General features: G+C 55.9%; 5 protein-coding genes across 5 annotated transcripts; 2 read left to right on the plus strand and 3 right to left on the minus strand.

Moving 5' to 3' along the window:
• Window positions 1-769: 769 nt before the first annotated feature.
• Window positions 770-2,404, plus strand: J4E84_003819 (uncharacterized protein; the record flags this gene model as incomplete). Its single annotated transcript, XM_049386428.1, has 1 exon — window positions 770-2,404. The coding sequence occupies one exon, from the start codon at window positions 770-772 to the stop codon at window positions 2,402-2,404; it is 1,635 nt and encodes a 544-aa protein (XP_049246277.1).
• Window positions 2,405-4,111: 1,707 nt separating this feature from the next.
• Window positions 4,112-6,295, plus strand: J4E84_003820 (uncharacterized protein; the record flags this gene model as incomplete). Its single annotated transcript, XM_049386429.1, has 1 exon — window positions 4,112-6,295. The coding sequence occupies one exon, from the start codon at window positions 4,112-4,114 to the stop codon at window positions 6,293-6,295; it is 2,184 nt and encodes a 727-aa protein (XP_049246278.1).
• Window positions 6,296-6,900: 605 nt separating this feature from the next.
• Window positions 6,901-10,081, minus strand: J4E84_003821 (uncharacterized protein; the record flags this gene model as incomplete). The annotated part of the gene is made up of 4 exons (XM_049386430.1): window positions 6,901-7,009; window positions 7,069-9,707; window positions 9,757-9,914; window positions 9,964-10,081. 4 exons carry the CDS (start codon window positions 10,079-10,081, stop codon window positions 6,901-6,903), a joined length of 3,024 nt encoding a protein of 1,007 aa, XP_049246279.1.
• Window positions 10,082-11,072: 991 nt separating this feature from the next.
• J4E84_003822 (uncharacterized protein) lies at window positions 11,073-13,822 on the minus strand (the record flags this gene model as incomplete). The annotated part of the gene is made up of 2 exons (XM_049386431.1): window positions 11,073-12,784; window positions 12,880-13,822. 2 exons carry the CDS (start codon window positions 13,820-13,822, stop codon window positions 11,073-11,075), a joined length of 2,655 nt encoding a protein of 884 aa, XP_049246280.1.
• Window positions 13,823-18,996: 5,174 nt separating this feature from the next.
• On the minus strand, window positions 18,997-20,472 carry J4E84_003823 (uncharacterized protein; the record flags this gene model as incomplete). Its single annotated transcript, XM_049386432.1, has 4 exons — window positions 18,997-19,792; window positions 19,843-19,915; window positions 19,965-20,367; window positions 20,428-20,472. The coding sequence occupies 4 exons, from the start codon at window positions 20,470-20,472 to the stop codon at window positions 18,997-18,999; spliced, it is 1,317 nt and encodes a 438-aa protein (XP_049246281.1).
• Between the last annotated feature and the right edge of the window lie 266 nt (window positions 20,473-20,738).

The raw sequence follows: 20,738 nt of genomic DNA on the forward strand, positions 1-20,738 counted from the left end.
ACTCACATGGCCTCTTGACGAAACATGGCGCGGATGCTGGTTTCCATGCGTCTTCCACGCACACGGTGGTGCAGATGGCTGCCGAGCGTCGCGATGATTTCCTACCGTCGGGGCGACAAAGGAGGATGAGGTCAGGTACGACTGGACAGCCCGCGCGGCCTTGGTAGTGTTACGACGTCTTCCTGGCCCTCCCAGAAACCTAGAGAGCTAGATAGCAGATGCAATGCAACGCACACTAGATCCCAGACACTTCGCGCGCCAGCAAGCAACAGTTTCCGCGTCGTGTTGCCGCAGAGAACCAGATAAGCACCCAAGATGGCTGCACGATCTAGATCGCGAGCCGCAGCAGAAGAGTGAAAATTTGGCAGCCGAATCTGCGGTCGCACGTTGACTCCCAACAAAGAGAGGCCGAGCAGTGCGGCATTTATCTAGCCCTGGCAACGTGTGGCGTCGAAGACACACGAGTGCAGCAGGCAAAGGCGTGGCATGGACTGTCGCAATGCTTGGTTGCGGACAGCGGGCGTGTTCGCGAATGAAGAGCGTGCAGCGAAAGCCAAGACAGGACAGAGGCTTGCCGATCGGTGCCCCGCTTCCTCTGCGCCACAGCTGGCTGGATATTGGTCTCTCCCCCAGACGTCATGCGCACATGCAGTGAATATCGACTTGACCGCATCCGTGATGTATCCTGATTTTCCTCCAGCTGGCGCGCGCGCTTCTGTGCTCTGCCATCGACATCTCTCGAGCTGAAGCCGCGACGAGCCCCGCCGACATGACGACCAAGAGTACCACCGACTTTGTCGAATCAACCGAGCCTGTCGGAGCCAAGACCAAGGCGCAGGTCCTCACCGACGTCTTCTCTCTCGCGACCCAGTTCAGCACTTGTGTTGAAGCTTTCAACCTCATCCATCCTTCCAAGGACCACGACCATGCGCAGAAGGTTGCGCTTGCCAAGCTCGGCCTTCAGCAGGGCAGGTTGCTGATCTTTGGCGATGCCGTGGGCATCTCTGCGCCGCCCGCGACCATTGCTCGACACATGATCCCCAGCCATCCGGGCATCACGAACCCGGATCCGCATCTGCCAGTCAACTTTGGCGTCCGAGACCCGAGGCTTGACGACGAGGTTATCAATGCAAAGGTGCGCAGGGCCCTGCATGAGATCGCCGGCCGCCCTAGCACTATGTCGCGCGATGAACTGATGAACGTATACGGCCTGAAGAGTCCAAAGACGTTCTCGCGCCTGGAATACCCAGCACTCGACACCAACCGACTAGAAGGCTTCCGCGAGAAGTTTGCCCTCCTCAAGGATCTCCTCGCACAGACGGGCGCGCGGGCGACTCTAAAGCGCAACCTGAGCATGACCACCTCGCATTGGACCGTCAAGGACACCACGCGCTTCAGCGAGTACGTCAAGGTTGTCCGCACCGAAGTCGATGCGCTCATTGATCTCATGGGCGTCAAGGAGCAGGTTGACCGGGGAATCCGATCCGATCTCAAGAGCATGGGCTGGCACCCTGACCTCACAGGGCCAGCAGTGCGGCAAGACTGGGAGAAGCTGCGTCTGATCCGGGAAGCCTGCGTCGTCGATTATCCAGAGTACATCGATGTCATCGACAAAGCCATGTCGTACATCACCGAAGAAGTCAAGGAATCCAATCTCGCCCGAAACCGTGCTGTACTGGGTCTTTCAGAATCCAATGTGGATGCAGCAGGCGCGCGCCGCAAGTCAGACTACGATGTCCGCTCCATTCCGGCTCCTTCGCCAGCCCACCTCGCCGGACTCAAGCCCTCAAAGCCAGAAGCAAAATCCCACATCCAGCTGGCTGCTGAACGTGCCCTGAATCCAAACGCTGGCAAGGAAAAGCGCCCGGGTTGGCTCTCGGCTTTCAAATTCAAGTCGTGGTCCAAGAGCAGCAAAACCGCACACGACAAGCAGCGCTCGAACAGCGTTCCACATACGCCGACCGTTGACCCCCAGCGCTCCCTCTCAGCAGGCGAGGCACCAAATCGCACCTCGGAAGACTCCAACACCCTCCAAGCCGTGCGCTCCAAGTCCCTTAGCGCAATCCCCAGCGACGGCACACCACAGCCTCCGCCTTCAAATCTAGACTCTCGCGTCCGCAAGCTCAGTCTAGATCACGGAGACATGGCGGGTATCCCGCCCATCCAGGAGAATGGCGGCGAAGTGACTAGTTTCCCAGCAAGAAGCGGGCTAGCTGAGTTCGACGACGATATGGACAAGAACGCGCTGGTGCAGGTGGACACGGCCAAGAGTGAGGGGAGCAAAGATGAACTGGAGAATGTCAAGACCGTGAATAGTTACATTGATCGGCATGATATGTATCCAGCTATAGGTCGCATTGAAACCAAGGATATCAGGAATGTTGCGCATACGCCGGGTCTTTAAGGTCTGGCGCGTGTGCTCACGAGGCCAGTCTAGCGAGAGACGGGGAGTAATTTGTAATCACTTAGTGCATTTTGGTTTCAGAGGAAGAGAAGATATAGTTATAGGGTAACTCAGTGTCAGCCTGTAGATGCTGATTGTGTTCCAGAGCGAGGAGCTCACGAATGCTTCGCTACAGATTTATCATCATTTCCACGTCGACGGAGTACGTTCAGAGTCATCATTCCATTGTTGAGCTCAACCATGATCTCGCTTACCGAGGGCAGCATCCGAAAGTCGACCAAGTTGCATCACAGCCCCACACATCCATAGATTGAGCCTTCTCTGCTTACCGTATACTTGAAGAGATGCTATGTGGAATGCTAAAGAGGCTCACTATAACCACAACACCATGTACATACCATCCGTGAAGTCAACACCACCAGACATATGCTCATACCAGCCTTGTTCTTTCTTTCCCCACGTGTCTACCCATGAGTACCCGATTGGCAGTTGTTAGGAAGACAGACTACTCGAGCGAACGGCTCTGCATACTCTAGAACGTCTAATGGCGTCACTCGTCAACGCTTACATGCCTTTCGTGAAGACGCTCTACCCATCAAACATGAAGCCATGAGGCCTGGAAGATGGGGTCTCTCTCAATAGCGTTTTGACTTGTTCGCGATACCTCATACAATGACCTGAAGTACACAAAAATCTACGAAATGCATCAGACGGGTGCATCTGGAAACGGTCATAGCTGAGGAAGTGGAGACGTTTATAGACACCATGTGCGTTTGGGATGGCTGAACACGGGGCGCTGATATACATCCAACTCTGTATCAAAGAAATATGTTGACTCGCATGAATGAACCATCATCGCCGCTGAGATGTCCCGCTGTAACGGTCCCTTTACGACCGGCAAGCGATGTCCATGTATTCAGTGCCTCACGCATCGGCCTCGACCGCACCTTTGCCAAAACCACTATTGTCGACATTTAAATCGTATCAACAAATGTCTAAATCCTATTCAAGCGCCCAAGGCGTGGTGAAATCCAGATCTGTCACCGCCAGGGGAAGGGCTAAGTGGTAGCTGACGTCAAGCTACCCAATGAAGGGAACAGGCTTCCGCAGCAATAATACGCATAGCTATATTATACCTGTGTTTCCATCATCCGAATAAACATCGTATGTCCTGCAATGCATGCAGCCGCGGGATCTGATAGTGGTGGTGCAGATTTGTTGATCCCCGCACCTCCACCATGACACACATCAAACGCTTTATCTAGTAGATCCTACTGAGCCACGTGATTGGAAAACGTCGTTGACTTCTCTGTCTTGGCATGGGCTACATTGGGATCCTTCGACACTCACCGTGAAGGTGAGTGCATGCTCTCGTCTTCACCTTCACCTCGAGTCCAGGCAGATCGCTTGTTGACTTTTCTCCCTCGCGACTTCCTCCCCATACTTTTGTCAACCTCGTCTCTCGCACCTTTCTACATTGTTCAAGCTCTTACTCCGCAACGTGAGGGCCAAGGTAGTCATCCCCCAGCCATTCTTCTGCGCGCACGCTCTAACTGGATTTAGAAAAGTTACACGTCGTCGCGCGCTCTTGCGGGCTCGATCGTGTTTTGTTTGCGCCCAGTCAACCTGGCAACAGCAGCAAACCGCGTCAACAAACACATTTCTGGAAAAGAATCCACCCGCCACATACCAACAACCATCGAAACGATGCCGCCTAACGGTCTCTACCGCATGCCGCAGCATCACCTGACTGGTCAAGGCGCCTCAATGAAGCGTCCGTCTTACAACAGCATGGACTTCAAAGAGGACGAGGAGCCGGCACCTATCAAAACCAACGATGGTGCGACGGATGAAGTTGCCGAGGAAGAGAAAGCTAAGAAGAAGCAAGAGAAGGCCGAGAGGAAGGAAGCCAGGAGACTGAAGAGGCTGTCCAAAGAAGCTAAAGCTACCAAGGAGCCCGAGAAGGTAGAAGGGAAGCAAAACACTCCACCAGTCGATGCGACACCTACTGTCAAGCTTGCTGCGACTCCTCTCAAGAATGGGAAATATGGTCCACGCGGTCCGTACAAGAAGAGGGAGGTTGGACCCGACGGCACACCAGTTTCTGCTGCGAAGAAGCGCAAGCGAGAGAGCGAGGCCGCAGTCGCTATACCAGCTACCGTACCTACGGAGTCACCCAAGAAGAAGCCCGGACGGCCAAAGGCTTCGGACAAGAAGGATGTTGTTGAGTCTAACAAGACGGCGAAGAAGGTCGTCAACTCTGGCGAGACCAAGGCTAAGAAGCAGAAACTGGAGAAAGCGCCTGCTGCCTCTGCCTTGCAGAAGAGTTCCGACGTCGTCAAGACCCCGGTACCAGCGCCCTCCGTCGCAGCGGCTCTGTCTTCTCGTCCGAGGCAGACTCCAGTTCCGCTGCCTCACAAGACAGCCGTCCCGCTTCCTCGAAAGACACCTGTCCCGCTTCCTCAGAAGACACCGGCTCCACTTCCTCAGAAGTCTCCCCATGCTCTGAAGGACGGCGTCAGTAAGTCATCGGCCAAGACTACCAAGGCTGCTTCCGCTCAGTCTGAAGTCCTTGTCACCGAGACTCCTCTTTCGCAGATGAGCCGCACTCCTGCAACCACTCCTCGTGTGTCAGCGATTCCTTTCAGCCTTGCACCGGCACAGTCGTCAGCAGCGACCACAACCAAGAAAACCGAGGAAGCACCTACTGCCGACGAATCGTCTCCCGATATCCCTCTCATGACTATCGCAAGACTTGCCAAAGCCGACAAGCACGTGGTCGGTAGCCAAGGCTCCGTCAACCCACTCACTAACAGCCAAATCGAGAGCTTCACCTCTGCGAACCTCATGAACTTCAAAGAGCCCCTAAACGACGCCCCCAAACCACGCCCCCGAGGTCGTCGCGCTGTCAGCGAAGCAACCAGCACCACGTCGAGCACCTCTTCCTCCACAACCCAAAGTGTTCTGGACATGTATCTGCGCCCTAACAAGCCTTACACTCGGCCCGACGAGGAGCTCTCTTCCTTCAGCAAGAAGAAGAAGAAGCATGTTGAGAAGCACACCGAAGCCAGCTTTGACGTTTTCACTACTGCCTTCACCACTTCCCAGCGTACCATCAACTTCACCGAGGAAGCCGAGTACATGGAAGAGTATGACGACTGGTTCTACGACAGCAATGAAGCAGGTCCTCTTCCTTGCCTACCCCAGTTGACAGGCTGCTCCCCCAAGAGCGAACAGCTGCTACAACTGCAACGCTCCGATGACACCAACACTGCCGCGCTCAAGGTGGTCGTCACAAACGCATTGCAAGTGGAAAAGGCCAACGCCGACATCAAGCGCGCCGAGACTGCATCCACCTTCTTCCGCTACAGCATCTTGACCCGTGTCCCCATGCCTCTTGGTGCGATTGAAGGATCCTGGAAGCTGTACTGCCCCATGTACACCGAGACCCACATCGACAACCACGGTTTCGGCCAGCGCACTCTCAGGGTTTCCTCCATTATTGGTCTGAGCGCCGCATCCGGTGCCCATAGTGCCAGTCTCAGTATTCCATCTCGTTCCTCGCCGTATGCCACCCACGCGTTTCATGCTCCCCCTCACGCATCTTTCCGCATTGTCCAGGCCAAGACAGTTGTCGGCAAATACAACATAGACATCATGTTTCTAGGGAATGGATACTTGAAGCTCAGGGTTGACATGCACCTTTTGACTACGGGTAAGACGGTTGCGGAGAAGAAGGCGGCCAAGAAGGGTAAGCAGGCTAAGATCAAGGCGGGACAGGGTATCTGGGAGTTCCTTGGTGTGCACGAGAAGGCAGTCGATTGGGAACCCGAGGTCGATGACGTGGAGAAGGAGGGCAGGAGGCTGACTGCAAAGTATGATGGGCGCTAAGGAGAAGCGTGAGGTTGATGGATCGAGTCGGTGATTGATGGGTGTGAGCTATACGCAACATGCATTGTCGGAGGACGAGTGGAGAGTTAATGAGGTCTTCGTGTTGGGGGAATCCTGGGGTAAGAGTTGGGCTTGCCTGTCGAAGGCTACTTGGGCTTCGCAGGAGCTTTGCAGACTGTTACTTACGGTTTTCATGCGCCAGCCGATGAAGATATTCAGCACGGCAAGACTGCACTGTCGGTCGTCCAGACATGAACCGATGATGCCTGTCTATTGCACATCTTTCTTGTACGATACTCACAATAAACATACAAGGCACGTATACTCGCTTCGCTGTGGCGTGACTGTTGCTCTATTCATACTGTTCGCATCTACGTCTACCACTCGTCATTGAACGAAGCAAAAACTCCTAGTCTCATGCAAGAGGTATCAAAACATCCCTTCCTCGCTATCTCTTAAAACACCTACTCCCCAATTTCTTGCTTCTATATGCAGAGTGACTATATTACGCGTTCCTTGACCAGATCAGAGCGGAGATGTGACCGTCCACTGACCCGTCTCAGCGAGTGAGAGGGAGAAGAAGAGGAAGAAGAGGAAGAAGACACCTAGTCCTTCTTCGCCCGGCCGTTTTGCTGTTCGACAAGCTCCAACTTCTCGTTACCCTTTTGGATAAAGAACTTGCGCTCGAGGAATTTGAGACCTTCGTCGATGATGCTGGTTTCATGTTAGCCTTGCTCTTTCGTTGATTCTAACAGACTGTGAGGATGGCTTACATGATAGGCGCACTAATGGCCATGACCGCCTTCCACTCGTTGCCGTCTAGCGGGATGACACTGAAGAGTCCCTGCAAGAACGGAATGTAGAGGAGAGCAAAGTGCAAGGCCATGCTCAAACAGATGGCATAGACGAGCATCATATTTTCCCAGAGCGGCAGTGTCAGCAGACTCTCTGAGCTGCTCAAAGCGTTCATGGCATTGAGCATCTCGATTACGACCAAGATGCTCAAGCTGACGGTTGACGCAGCCTGGGCAGACGAGTTGCTAAACATTTCGCAGCCGATCTCAGGGAACTGGGTAGAGCAGCGGTGGAAGTGGCGGAGCTGGTAGAACGAGATTTGAGGACCGTCGCTATTGAACATGAACCACCACGCATAGCCACCGACAGTTGCGGCACCGACATAGGTACCAATAACCATGTAACGGAAGAACAACCAGCCGCTGATGAGAGGCTCGTCGCGCTTACGGGGCTGGCGCTTCATCACATCGTGGTCCGGAGGGTTGAAGGAGAGAGCGGTGGCGGGGAGACCGTCGGTAACGAGATTGACCCAGAGGAGTTGGACAGGAATCAAAGCTTCAGGCATACCCATAGCGGCAGTCAGGAAGATCGACACGACTTCTCCAATGTTGGACGAAATGAGGTAGCGAATGAACTGCTGAGTGTTGTTGTAGATAGAGCGGCCTTCTTCGACGGCGCCTTCGATGGTAGCGAAGTTGTCATCTACAAGGACCATATCAGCGGCGAGCTTGGCTACGTCGGTTCCGGAGCCCATGGCAACACCAATGTCAGCTTTCTTGAGTGCGGGAGCATCGTTCACACCGTCACCAGTCATAGCGACCACCTCACCGGCTTGCTGAAGGAGGTCGACGAGTTTGGACTTGTGCGTTGGCTCAGTGCGGGAGAAGAGGCTTGCGTGCTTAGCGGCTTCCATCTTTTCAGATTCGGAGAGATCATCGAATTGGCGACCAGTAAAAGACTTGCCAGTAAGATCCTCGTTGGGTCCGAAGACGCCAATCTGACGGCAGATGGACTCGGCAGTGTTTTGGTTGTCCCCAGTGATGACCACGACGCGGATACCAGCAGAGCGGCACTTTGCGATGGAGGCGCGGACTTCAGGACGAGGAGGATCCAACATGCCGACGAGACCGATGAGAGTCATCTTCTGCTCTAGCTGAGTGTACTCCTTGGTGGTCTTCGCCTTCGCCAGAAGCGGGTTCGATTCAACGTCTTCAACAGACGCCACAGCAATGACACGCAGACCGCGATTGCCGTACTCGACAATCTCCTTGTTGATAAGACTGGCCAGTTGCTTGCTCATTGGTATCTTCTTGCCGTTCTTGCCAACGACGACATTGGTGCAACGATCAAGAATTGACTCGGGGGCGCCCTTTACGAGAAGCTTCTGCGAGTTGCCCTTCTTTACAAGGACAGACATGCTCTTACGGTCGCGGGAGAATTCGTAGGTTGCTAGGCGGGAATACTGGCTCTCGTAGTGCTTGGTGGCGAAATCGAGGCGTCCTTCAGGCGAGGTGCTGGCGCGCGTGGCATTGTGGGCAATGTCGGGAGTGCCAACCTTTTCTACTAGGACACGAAGGGCACCCTCAGTAGGCTCACCGACGAGGTTATACGTGCCATTCTTGGAGTCGTAGGCAAGGGCGGCATCGTTGCAAAGCGCCGTGACTTCACAGATCTGGCGGACAGTGTCGGATTGCGCCGCGAGGTTCTCGAGAGGATTGCCACGAAGTGAGATCTGGCCCTCGGGCGCAAAGCTAGTACCTTGGACGTCAAACTCTTCAAGGCCGCTGCCCTGTTCGTTGAGGAAGACCATCTTGTTGACGCTCATCTGGTTGGTGGTGAGGGTGCCAGTCTTGTCGGAGCAGATGACGCTGCAGCTGCCGAGAGTCTCGACAGAAGGCAAGCTCCGCACGACGGCGTTCCTCGCAGCCATCTTGCGCGTGCCCAGGGCCAAGCAGGTTGTGATGACGACGGCCAGACCCTCGGGGATGGCGGCGACACCGAGCGAGACGGCAATCTTGAGGTAGTAAATGGCGCCCTTGGTGAAGCTGCCATGCGAGGGGTCGTTGAAGTTGCGGATGTTGATGAGCCAGACGAGGATGCAGATGGCCGTGATGACCTTTGCGAGCTGGTCGCCGAAGTCGTTGAGCTTCTCCTTGAGGGGTGTGGGCTGCGAGATCTGTGCCGTGATGCTCTCATGGATGTCTCCAATTGCGGTGTTGGCGCCTGTCAGGACGACCAGCGCAGTCGCATGGCCCGTGACGACCGTGGTACCCGAGAAGAGCATGTTGACTTGGTCCTGCTTGACGGCGCTCTCATCTTTGACGGCCCGGGTGTCCTTGGACACGCTCTCGCTCTCTCCGGTCAAGATGGACTGGTCGATGTTGAAGCTGTTGCTCTGGATAGACAAGATCCTGCAGTCGGCGGGTATCCTGTCGCCGATTGTAACGGAGATGACATCTCCAGGGACCAGCTCGTCGGCCTTGACGCGTTTGACGTGGCCGTCGCGCACGACCTTGGCTTCGTTGGCGGAGTATTCTTGCAGAGCCGCAATGGCCTTTTCGGCGCTGGTTTCCTGCGATACTCCGACGACGGCGTTGAGGACGAGGATGGTGAGAATCTATGGGGCCTGTCAGCGCAGTGCAGGCAGAGTCTGGTCTAGTACGTACGACTGCCGGGTCGACGAAAGCGGTCCAGCCTTCGTCCTCTTCAAAGAGGGCAAGTACGAACGACACTGCTGCCGAGCCTAGCAAGATGATGACCAGCTGGTCCTTGAACTGCTCCAGGATGAGCTCCCAGATGGGTGTCGGCGGGTCTTCTGGCAGCGCTGTCCCGCGTGTTAGTGGTGGGCGGCCTCTGCGACGGCGCTGACATACCGTTCTTGCCATGCTTCTCCCGTGCGCTCTGCACCTGCTGGGCGCTGAGGCCCTGTTGCTCCTCGACCTGGAACTGCCTCAGCGCCTCGGCAGGCGTCTTGGTGTACGCATTCTCCATGCCCACTGCTCTCGGTGCCGCGTCTGCGTCTCTCGGTGCTCTCGCTGTTGGATGGTCCGCGTGGCGCGGTGGTGGTGGTGGTCGCAGAGATAGTTCGGCTCGCGAAGTGTGTGGTCTTTGCCTATGACGTTGAGATGCACTGGGACAACGTCCGCCTTAGTACTGGGAGCGGCAAGGGAGGGACCGTGTTTCCTGGCACAAGCAGCGTCACAGGAGAAGAGGATGGAAGGTTCTGCGATTGTCCACGGCAGCAACGGCTGTACTGGCGGCGCAACAGCTCTTGTCTCGACTTCGGCGCGTCCCAAGAAATCTGTCCTCTAAAATCGACCCGCATGCGCCACAGCACTAGTCCGCTTGCAGCCGCTCCAGCCACCCTTCGCCCGCCAACACGTTTCGCGCACCTCGTTGCCATTCGCGCACCCGTCCGACTGCACCTCGAGCGGAATGTGGCTGGTGAGAGTCGCCGTTCGCAGCGACTCTGCAAGGCTTGGGGCGCGGCCAGATTCCGAGGCCAGGTGCCATGTTCGGCCATGCCCCGCGGCTCGAGCTCCCCACCTTGGACATCATGACTGCAGCTCACCGGGGCAAGACTGCCGTGCCTGCGGGTCGAGCTCGGCAATCCGCGTCTTATCAGAGCTCACGTTGCCAGCACTGCAGTGTCACTCGCAAAGGAAGCAACGAGTCGAATCATATGGTAAACGTTTCGTTGTATAGTAGCCCGCGTATGCTACTGCAGCCCATGTTCCAGGTCGTCCCAACATGCACAATTCATCAAAGGGTATTATGGCCTACCAAAGGTATCCCGCTCGCTAAACGCCGCAAAAAGCCTTCAAAGGCCCGGTCAAATGCTATCGTCATCATCATGTACCCAGTCCGATCCAGTCATGCCCGCTCTCTAGCATCACCACCTGTATCGTGTACGACTATAATCTATGTATCGTGAATAAACCCAGGCAGCCATAGCGCCGTGGGAGAAGTAGAAAGTGCAAGCTCATTGGCTTGCGCAGTATGTCCGAATCAATCGGGCAATGTCTCGGGTGATGAAGGGTTTGGTGACAAAGCCCTTCATCCCGCTCTTGACTGCTTTGTCCAGAGCGGCATCCGTAATGTCGGCGCTGACGGCCAGGATGGTCGGCTTTCGCACGAGCTCGGGCATCTTCAGAATCACCTCGGTAGCTTGGAAGCCGTCCAGCAGCGGCATCCACAGATCCATGAGGACGACATCAAATGCTTCAGAAGCCGGCGCGAGCGCATTGCGACGAACCGTTTCGACGGCGTCGTTACCGTTGAATGCCGTGGTAATGTTCTTGTAGCCCAGCCTGCCGAGCATGCTCACCAAGACGCGTCGGTTGATAGCGTTGTCATCCACGACCAGAATGTTGAGGGGCAGCTGTTCGCCGAGATCGGTTGGCACGACGTCCCGCTCCAGAGATAGAGCGCGAGTAGAGTGTTGTCGTGGGGGCGATGAAGTGCGGCGGGGAGTAGCAAGGCCAATGTCATCTGGCGATCTTGCAGAGGGGGCGGTGATGACAGGTGTGATTGGTGGCCGACGTTCCCGCTCGTGTCTGAATGCATCAGAACTCAGCGGAGGGGTGACTGGGCCCCGGCCAAGGTCCAGACGAGGTACCTCGGGATCGATAGACATGCGAGACTTGATGGACAGGGTGGGGGACCCAAATGGTGTTGCAGGGCGACTGCATATTTCGCCTGGGGTAAGCGGGACTCGCATCTCAAATTCTGATCCTCTTCCGGGTCCCGACACATGCGAACGCAGGCAGAAGAGATCGCCACCGAGCTTCCTCGCAATACCCTTCGCGACCATGAGACCAAGGCCCAGCCCCTCACTCTGCCGTGTCATGGAGTCGTCTTCTCTTGAAAACGGCTTGAACAGGTTAGGCAGAAACGCCGCTGGGATGCCGGAGCCCGTGTCCTTGATGTTGATGACAATGTAGCGACCTTTTGCGCTGAGTGTCGCTTGGAGTGTGATGGATCCGTCCTGTGTAAACTTGATAGCGTTGAGAGCAAGGCAAGAGACCATCTTAGCAAGGTCCCGTTCGTCAATGACGATTGTCTCTGGCACATCGGCGGAAACAGTCCACTCGATCCATTTGGTGTGTGCCTCTCCATTCGAGCTACGCGTCCGAACTTCAATGCGCTCTCCCGTGTCCGTGGCCTCGGCGATGGCGGAATCCGGTCGTCCTCCTACTTTGAGCGCATCGTTGATGACGTACTGAAGGACTTCTCGCAGGTTGGTGTGTCGCAGTCCAGGGACCTTGGAGTGTTCGGATGCGAAGATTGGCGAGGTGGTGGAGTCACACTTGCCCAACGATGTTCCGTGTGAGCAGGTGTGGTCTAGTCGGTCCAGTTCCAGAGCGCTTGCGTCTGGAGGACAGGACTTGGTGCCGCGCATGGGAGGCTCCTCTGAAAAGGTGTCTCGAACTCGTTGGCGGGCACTCTTGACCACGCGTGTCTTGTTAGCATGGTCTGCCCAGGAAACTTCGTGTCGTCTTCTTTTGATGCCGCGTAGCGGAGCGCGCATGTCGTTGCCGGTAATCATCAGATCCGGCCGCATCTCGCGCCAGAAGGTGTTCCACTGGTCGGGCGTCTTGTCTAGTGGCGAAAGTGGGGTCTCTGGTACGCCCATGTTCATATCATAGGCGTGGACAACATTGTCGGCTGCTTCGACTGCGCGTCTTGAGCTGTCTAATACGTAGTTAGCATGGCTCTGTTCAAGACTCGATGCTGGATTGGTGTTTCCCAGGAGGATCAAGCAGTGGTTTTGCAGGATTGTTACACACCTTGGACCGCCTCAATGTTCTCCCTGAGTGTGTCGAGTATCTCACGGGTCCGCGATTCAAGTTGCAGGGATTCTGATGCTTCTTTTACGTTTGCCATCATGACGTCTAGCATACCAACGACACCCTGCATCGGCGTCCTCAACTCATGGGATAGACTCCGGGCGTAAGGCTTCAATGACTGGGCAACTGAGACGGCTCTGTGGGGCACGATCCTGGGTATCTGAGCTCGGATTGGTTCAGCAGCCTCTGCAAAATCGTTGCCTTCCAAGACGCGCTCTAGGATCATGTCTTCCAGGCTATGGAACAGCATCTCAAGAAATCCCCAGCTCAACACGCGCCGAGCAGCCCCCTCTTTACCCCACATGACACCAAAGTGGGCGAAGCACTTTCCTTCCGCAAACAAGGGGATTCCGAGGTAGGCCTCGCCCGGGATGATGAGGTCGTTTGGATTGTCGAGAATAAAGTCGTTTAGTCTTTCGGGGATTATGAAGACTTTGTCGTGCTTCATGTAGGCACACGGACACTGGTAGGCATGGTACTTGAAGTTTCTCAGGTGGCCGGGTCCGTTGCCATGGTCGTCGTTGATGTAGAAAGCCTCGCCCATAAGGCAGGCTCCAGGCTCGCCGATGGGTGGCAGTTCGACGGCAACATTCTTGTCGTCGACGAGGATGCGCTTGGAGACGAAAGCGTACTGGGCGTCGGCAATCTTGGCCAGGCCTTGGGTGAGCTGGATCCAGAAGCTGTCGGTATCAGCCTTGCGGAGGGCATCCTTGAGTTTGACGAGCTGCTCGGCGGCGTTGCTCTCTGCCGGCACGTAGAGCTGGGACAGTCCCTCTCTGAAGCCGTTCTCGCCTTGCTGTACGACCATGCCAGGCATGGGGCGGGAGAAGCAGAGCGACTGACGCTCGATTATATCAGGTGGGATGGTAGTAGGTCCCTCCATCGTTCAGACTTCCATGCGGGCAGTCGGCACGGGGGTCCAGGATGGGCACAGGGGTCTGGGTCAGACGAGGTGGGCAGCTGGAGGGAGGATATGCAGAGGCGACCAAGGCAGGCGGAAACACATGCAGAAGCGGATTAGTAACGTGGGTGGGAAGGGCGAGGAAGGCGTGATGTGCGGGACTGAGAGAAGGAATGCGAGGAATGGCAGGCACGGCGGGCAGTCAGCGATATGGTTGGTCTTTTGCTAGAGTCGCACACAAGGGCTGGTGGACGATCTAGAACCTGTCCCGGAGCCGTGGCTTTGCGCGTCCTTGCACCTCGCGCCTGGCACCTTGCACCCTCACCCTCCAGGCCCGCCGCTCGTTTTGGTGGTGGCTCTGCTGGCTGCCTGGCGCGCTTCAAGAGGACAGCGGGCCCCGACCGCTGCTGCTGTCTCGCCGTGAGGCTCGCCGTGCTGCGAGCTGGCCTTGGACGCTGGGGCAGAGTTTGAGCGTCGAGGGACCCTGGCGGCTTTGGTCAGCACGCTCGGTGGGCCGCGCCTGCTGGAACAGTCTAGACGCGCTCGGCTGCCGGTCGCTCCTGCACGATTCCCAGCGCTACCCCAGTAGCCCCTTCCGCTTCGGCCCCTATGCAAACCTTGGAACCTCGCCCGCACAGTCGCCGCCGACGCTCACGCCTGGCCCTACGCCATGACGATTACAGTCGCCCGCCCCAACATGCACATTACCCTTTCGCCGTCGTCTTTTCTTTTTGCCCATCCGCAAGTCCATGGCCAGCATGCTTTATTGTGGCGCCCCGAGGCTGCCTGTCTGCTGCTCAACAGCTGCCACGCCGCGGCGCCCACCCACGTCGGCGCCCTCCAGCCTTGGTCCAGCCTGACGTCAGCGGCTCCCGCTCCCACGCAGCGCACCGCGCCCGTTTGCTGCCCTCGCATTCCCCATGAAGCCGCACTGCCGTCGTGCAGCACAGTGTTTGCAGATGGACAGCGCCGCACCGGGCTTAGCGCCGCCGCTTGATGGCGCCAGATCGACGATCGGCCGAAACGGAAGCTAGCGCCCTTTGTTCTGCTGCCCAGCTGTCTGCTCGTGCTCGCGTCGTCCATCTCTGCCCTCACGCAGCTCCGACACCCGCCCACCAGTCGCCTGGCCCGACATTGCCCTCTTTTTCGACACCGTTGCTGCGGCCTCTGCTTCACTCTGTGACGCCGCCCCTCTGCATGTCGCCCAGACTCTCGGCCCTCGAGCAAACAGTAACGTGTCATCTCTCAAGCCCAGGCCTCAGGCTGCATGCTCGGCCTTTTGCTACCCTTATTCCCTGCGCTAGGGACAAACCATCTTTGTCTGACGAATCAGCCGCTGCCCTTCCGCTGTCCGTATTCACTTCACAGCTTCCGTCTGCTGGCTCGACTTCCGCCAACGTCCAAAGGCCCTCGAGAGGCCTGAGGTCAGAGTAACGTTACATGGTGTCTGCTTCACGTCGTGACTTCTCCAGACCCGTGGGTGGGCTCCTGTTTGGGAACCCGTCGCACCAAGCATGCATCAACTAATCAGAACATGATCGACACGACATCGTGAACGGCGTCCTCCCATGCGAGTAATGATGTGCACCGTGTGCTGATCAGCTTCTCTAGCTGGGGCTCAGGCCATGTCAGCATTCATGCCCTTCTTTCTTTTATCTTCCCTTTTGGCCTCACCTACACCACCATTACCCGTGAACACTCGTCGCTACCAAGCTGCCATCCAACGAGTGCTGTGGACATGTGCGACGCCTGGCATGCGGCTATCCAATTTTCCGGCGCTAGCTGCACCGGACCACTCCAGGGCTGCAGAAGGAGCAGCCACAAACCATGAAAGCTGCCAGTACCCGCTACATCACGTTGCTAGGACTTTTCCAGTAAACGTCGGCGTCTTGGTTCTCACCGCAACTGCGATAGTGGAGAGGCATTCTTCAAGCGACGGCCGGCCGGCGGTAGCATCTAGATCGTGAGGCGAACATCGTCGAAATTTTACGACGACTCCTCAAGATCTTGCTGCACCCACGACCCACTCACCGGGTCGAGATAATGCGCTTGCCAATCAGACCTCTAAGCAGACGTCTTGACACCACTGATTGAGCGACGCTATCATCTATTGGTTCATCACAGCTGGCGAGGTCAAGAGCATATGAACCATGGTACGCATCTGACATGCCGCGCTAGAAGCTCTACCCGCGGAGCCGTCGAGCTGTCCAGACCATTGGCCAGCCCAAGGTCTGCCTACTCCAAGCCTTTGCTGCACATTTGTTTCTATATTGCTCCAGATGTTCAGCAGAGGCGTTCACAACACACCTTGTACCAACGAAGACTCTCGATCTCTCGGGAATCTACTCCGCGAAGATGACGGCATGGACATCCATGTCTGCTGTCTATACATTGCGCCCATCTCTAGAATCCTTGGCAACGGTCTGGGCCTACCCATATCGGGTACCTGGTCTGCCTCGTCGATATCAAAAGCCGCACGACCGTGCTCCTTAGGAAGCTTGCATCGACAGCTGACATGTAGACAGCATTACGGGCTTAACGCGCGAGCTCTCAAAAAAATCAAATGTTCTTACTCTGAACTACGACGCATCAGCCTGCAACATGGTGAAACGGCTCCGGCCCGCTCCAGAACAAGATGCTTCGTGCTACGCCGCCGCTCAGGACATAAAGCAAGCACGGCGAGCTGAGGGCGGCGGTGCGTCTCATTCGGCCAACTAATGTCAGACGGCAACGATGACAAGCCTAGGCTTTGACAGACCCTGAGCAGCTCCTGCATATCCCTTGCGCTTCTTACGTTGCACCGCGTCTCAGGCTCCGAACATGGCTATTGTGAAGCTCACAGAGAGCCCAGAACAGATCTATCTTACGGCGTGCGCTGTAGTGTCTGCTCGGGGTATCGATGGCTTGTACAGCCCGGGCCGCCAACGTGCCGAGTTCCGGACCGTCTCTAGGCCAGGGCATGAGGTCGTTCGCGGCTCGATTCACACCTACCAATACCGAGATTTGGCCGAATACCTGCTCAATTGACTTTGTGAGAGGGTACGCAGAGCATCGCGAAGCCGGCGTGTTGCAAGCTTGATCATCGGCATGCTCAACGAGTTTCCATCTATCAGCTAGGACTGTACAAACCTTCAGTGCACATGTGTGATGGCGGGATGCCGGAAGAAGCGCAGTCTGATCAACAGGCAGACAGTCAGCTCCAGTGACATCGTCCTTGTACCATTCGATTTCACGCCGTTCGTAGCAAACGCACACCAACACTACAATGAGTACCAAAGTACTTTGCCACCCGTCTATCAGCTGGCAGTCCATACTATATGGTGTCCTCGATGGTAGTTTCCAACTGCCTAGATATGAGCATCGCGGTACTTGAGTGGTCGTGTATCATTGATGCATGGGACAGGGTCATACATGTACACCATTTCAAGGTGCCTACAGTTCGGCACCTTGTTCAAAGATGTGATATCACACCATCACGGCCTAATCAAATAGCCTGAGTATGCGCTCTTTTCGAGCACTGTACCCCTCACATACCACTAGTTCAGACTCATGAGCAGCTGAAGGACTCTTCAAAAGCATCCGGCCCACGCATCAGTTTATACGATGTCTCCACCCTCAAATCAACAAGTCAAGATCATGTCTCTCCCAATGCCATCTCATCAACTCTCGGCCAATCTGCTCCTTCTCCTCCTATTACCACTCAACACCGCTTCCGCAGTCCTGCAATCCGCCTGCACCATACCAACGATAACAACAACAGTCGCGATGGACACATCTACATTCGTTGCTCCAACCGACGCGACCGCCACGTCTCCGGCACCAGCGTCCACAACAGCGCTATGGCAGATTGACCCCATGTGCCTGCCCGGCGTGGCTCAATGTCACCATTTCGGTGATCGATTCCGGTACTGCAATGCCACAGGCTTCTGGGTCCCGAATTATTGTGGTGGGGATTGGATTTGCTGTGCGTATAGTGCGAGAAACGGGGCTGGCCCTATGTGTGAGAGTAGGGAGCAGTGTGAGGTAGTTGGTGGGCCGGGGATGGCCCTGGGCCTGTGGGAATAGAACGGTATATCGAGGTAGATGCTGGAATTGGGATGGGGACAACACATACGTGGGTGATGCAAGTAAGACGGCAATGCGTATGAGCAGTAACAGACGGCCTGGACGGTAGTAAATCGACCAATTGTACTTCCTCAGTCTTACTCTTCACCTCAGTCGTCGTGCAACGAGCTCACTGAACGTTACTCGGTCATAACACATCATTGGCCGTCTGTTCCATTCATCTTGGTATATTCTCTATTCATCAAGTTTATAGCCTTCGTTAGAATTGATAGATACCCCACACTATGATGCTGCCTGGAGAAGCCGATGTCGATCTTTCCATTACTTTCAGGCAGACCAAAGTAAAGCGTCTTTGTAGTTACGATGACAGCAGGAAGGCAGTGCTCGGTAGGGTCCACATGAAAACCCTTGACTTTGAATAAGCACAGCAACTCTAGACCGAACACTCTACTCAATCGCAGATAAGGAGCAGCTCGACAGGCAAAACCGAGAGGTGCTGGCTCCTGGGCTTGTCGGAGATACTCCGAAGAAACGTCAATATTGGTAGTGACAGTGGGGCGGATCGATGAGGTGTAGCTTGGGCTTCGTCGGACTTGTAAGGGATTGTGTCTACTTTTACTAACAGGGCCGAGAAGAAAGGCTACAGACGATGGGTTCTCATACGCACCGACCTCTCTACGTCCGCGCTTATTTTGTCCAGAAGGCGGGTAGTTCACATGCTGTAGCAACGTCACGGAAACCGTCATGTCAGAGTGAGTACAGCGTTGAGTACTTTGCGTTGAATACATGTCTCCCCGAGGTGATCTACAGTGCATGAGTCAGAACAAAAACGTCCTCGGGTGATTCAGCTGCTAAGTAAACGCAAGGAGGTTCTGCAATAGCAACTTCGGGATCAGAGAGATGATGTTACGGGAGATGAGAAAATGTCAAGTCAACATATGCGTCAGGTTGCAATACCTGATTGGGGAGCGGACATGTGTTGTGTAGGATATATTGTTGCATTTCGTGTACATATTTCCGTTCGCTCTGAACTTCATTATCGTCGCATCATCCCATGACCCTAGCACTACCGGACTCTGCAGACCAGTCGCTTACAAGTTCACGGCAGTCCTGAAGTTGTTGCCGGCATAGACGGCGTTGTCACCGAGTTCCTCCTCGATACGGAGGATCTGGTTAAGCTTGGCGAGACGCTCAGATCGGGCTGGCGCACCAGTCTTGATCTGACCAGATCGTAGACCGACAACGATATCGGCAATGGTGACATCCTCGGTCTCTCCGGAGCGGTGAGAAACCATGACACCCCAACCGGCACCGAAAGCGTCCTTGGCAGCCTGGATGGCCTCGGTGATAGTACCAATCTGGTTGACCTTGAGGAGAAGAGCATTGCAAGACTTGAGCTCGATGGCCTTCTTGATGAACTCGGGGTTGGTCACGGTCAAGTCGTCACCAACAATCTGGCCATCGTAGGTCTTGAAGAAGTAGGACCAGGCCTCCCAGTCGTCCTCAGCGAAGGGGTCCTCGATGCTAACGATAGGGTACTTCTCGGCCAGAGACTTGTACATCTCGGCGAGTTGCTCGTATGTGAGCCACTTGCTCTTGTCGCTGTCGGGGTTCTTGAAGTCGAGGTCGTACTTCTTCTCGTCGGCCTTGTAGAACTCGCTGGACGCAACATCCATAGCAATCTTGATCTTGCCAGTGTAGCCAGCCTCCTCGATGGCCTTGGTGATGAGGTCGAGAGCCTCCTCAGCGGTTTGGATGTCTGGGGCGACACCGCCCTCGTCACCGACGTTTCCAGCGGACTGTCCGTACGTCTTCTTGGCGAGAGCCTTGAGCTTCTGGTAGACTTCGGCTCCTTGGCGCATCGCCTCGGAGAAGGTGGGGGCTTCACTGGGAGCTGTTAGTGCCGAGTTCCACGGGCTGCACGGGTATGAAGTTACCAGGGAACGATCATGAACTCTTGGAAAGCAAGACGGCCACCGGCGTGCGAGCCACCGTTGAGGACGTTTTGGACTGCACAGTCAGTACGCAGTGACTGCATTGCTCGATAGGGATTGCCTACAGGGTACGGGGAGGACATAGGGCTTCTTGGTGCCAGCCAGGTCGGAGATGTGTGCGTAGAGGGGGACACCCTTCTCGGCGGCAGCGGCCTTTGCGATGGCCATTGAGACACCGAGGATGGCGTTGGCGCCCAGGTTGGTCTTGTTTGTTGTGCCATCGAGCTTGTTGAGGAACGCGTCTACAGCGGACTGGTCCTTGACGTCGAGCTTCTCCTTGATCAGGGCAGGGGCAATGGTGTCGTTGACGTTGGCGACGGCCTTGGTGACACCCTTGCCGCCCCACTTGGACTTGTCTCCATCGCGGAGTTCGCAGGCCTCGTGGGAGCCAGTGGAGGCGCCGGAGGGGACGATGGCGCGGTGAAGGCCGGTCTCGGTGACAATGTCGACCTCGACGGTCGGGTTACCCTAGAGCGGGTTAGCCGTGAAGCTCCGGGGTGGGAGATGCGTTGCTGGTGCACGACGTACCCGAGAGTCGTAGACGGAGCGGGCGTGGATCTTGGTGATGGTCATGGTGAAGGATTGCTGTTGGGAGAGTCAATTGGGGTGCTGGGGAGCCGCAGACGTGCAGGGCAGGAGATATAGAAGCAGGCCGGATGCGCGGGCAGCAGAGTCCGGCCGCGGAGAGGCTGCCGGCAGAAAATTCGACTTACTAGTTGTATGTGTAAGATCAAGTGTCGGTGTTGTTTTGTTTGGGTGGGGTGTTCCAGAGCTTAAGAGTCCAGCAAGGTTTTGGAGGGGTCGTTCAGCAGATTTCAGCCCCGCTATGACGCCGTCGC

The sequence above is a fragment of the Alternaria hordeiaustralica genome (genome assembly GCF_023758085.1).
Source record: "Alternaria hordeiaustralica strain BMP 2776 chromosome Unknown scaffold_5, whole genome shotgun sequence".
NCBI classification, from domain to species: Eukaryota; Fungi; Ascomycota; class Dothideomycetes; order Pleosporales; family Pleosporaceae; genus Alternaria; species Alternaria hordeiaustralica.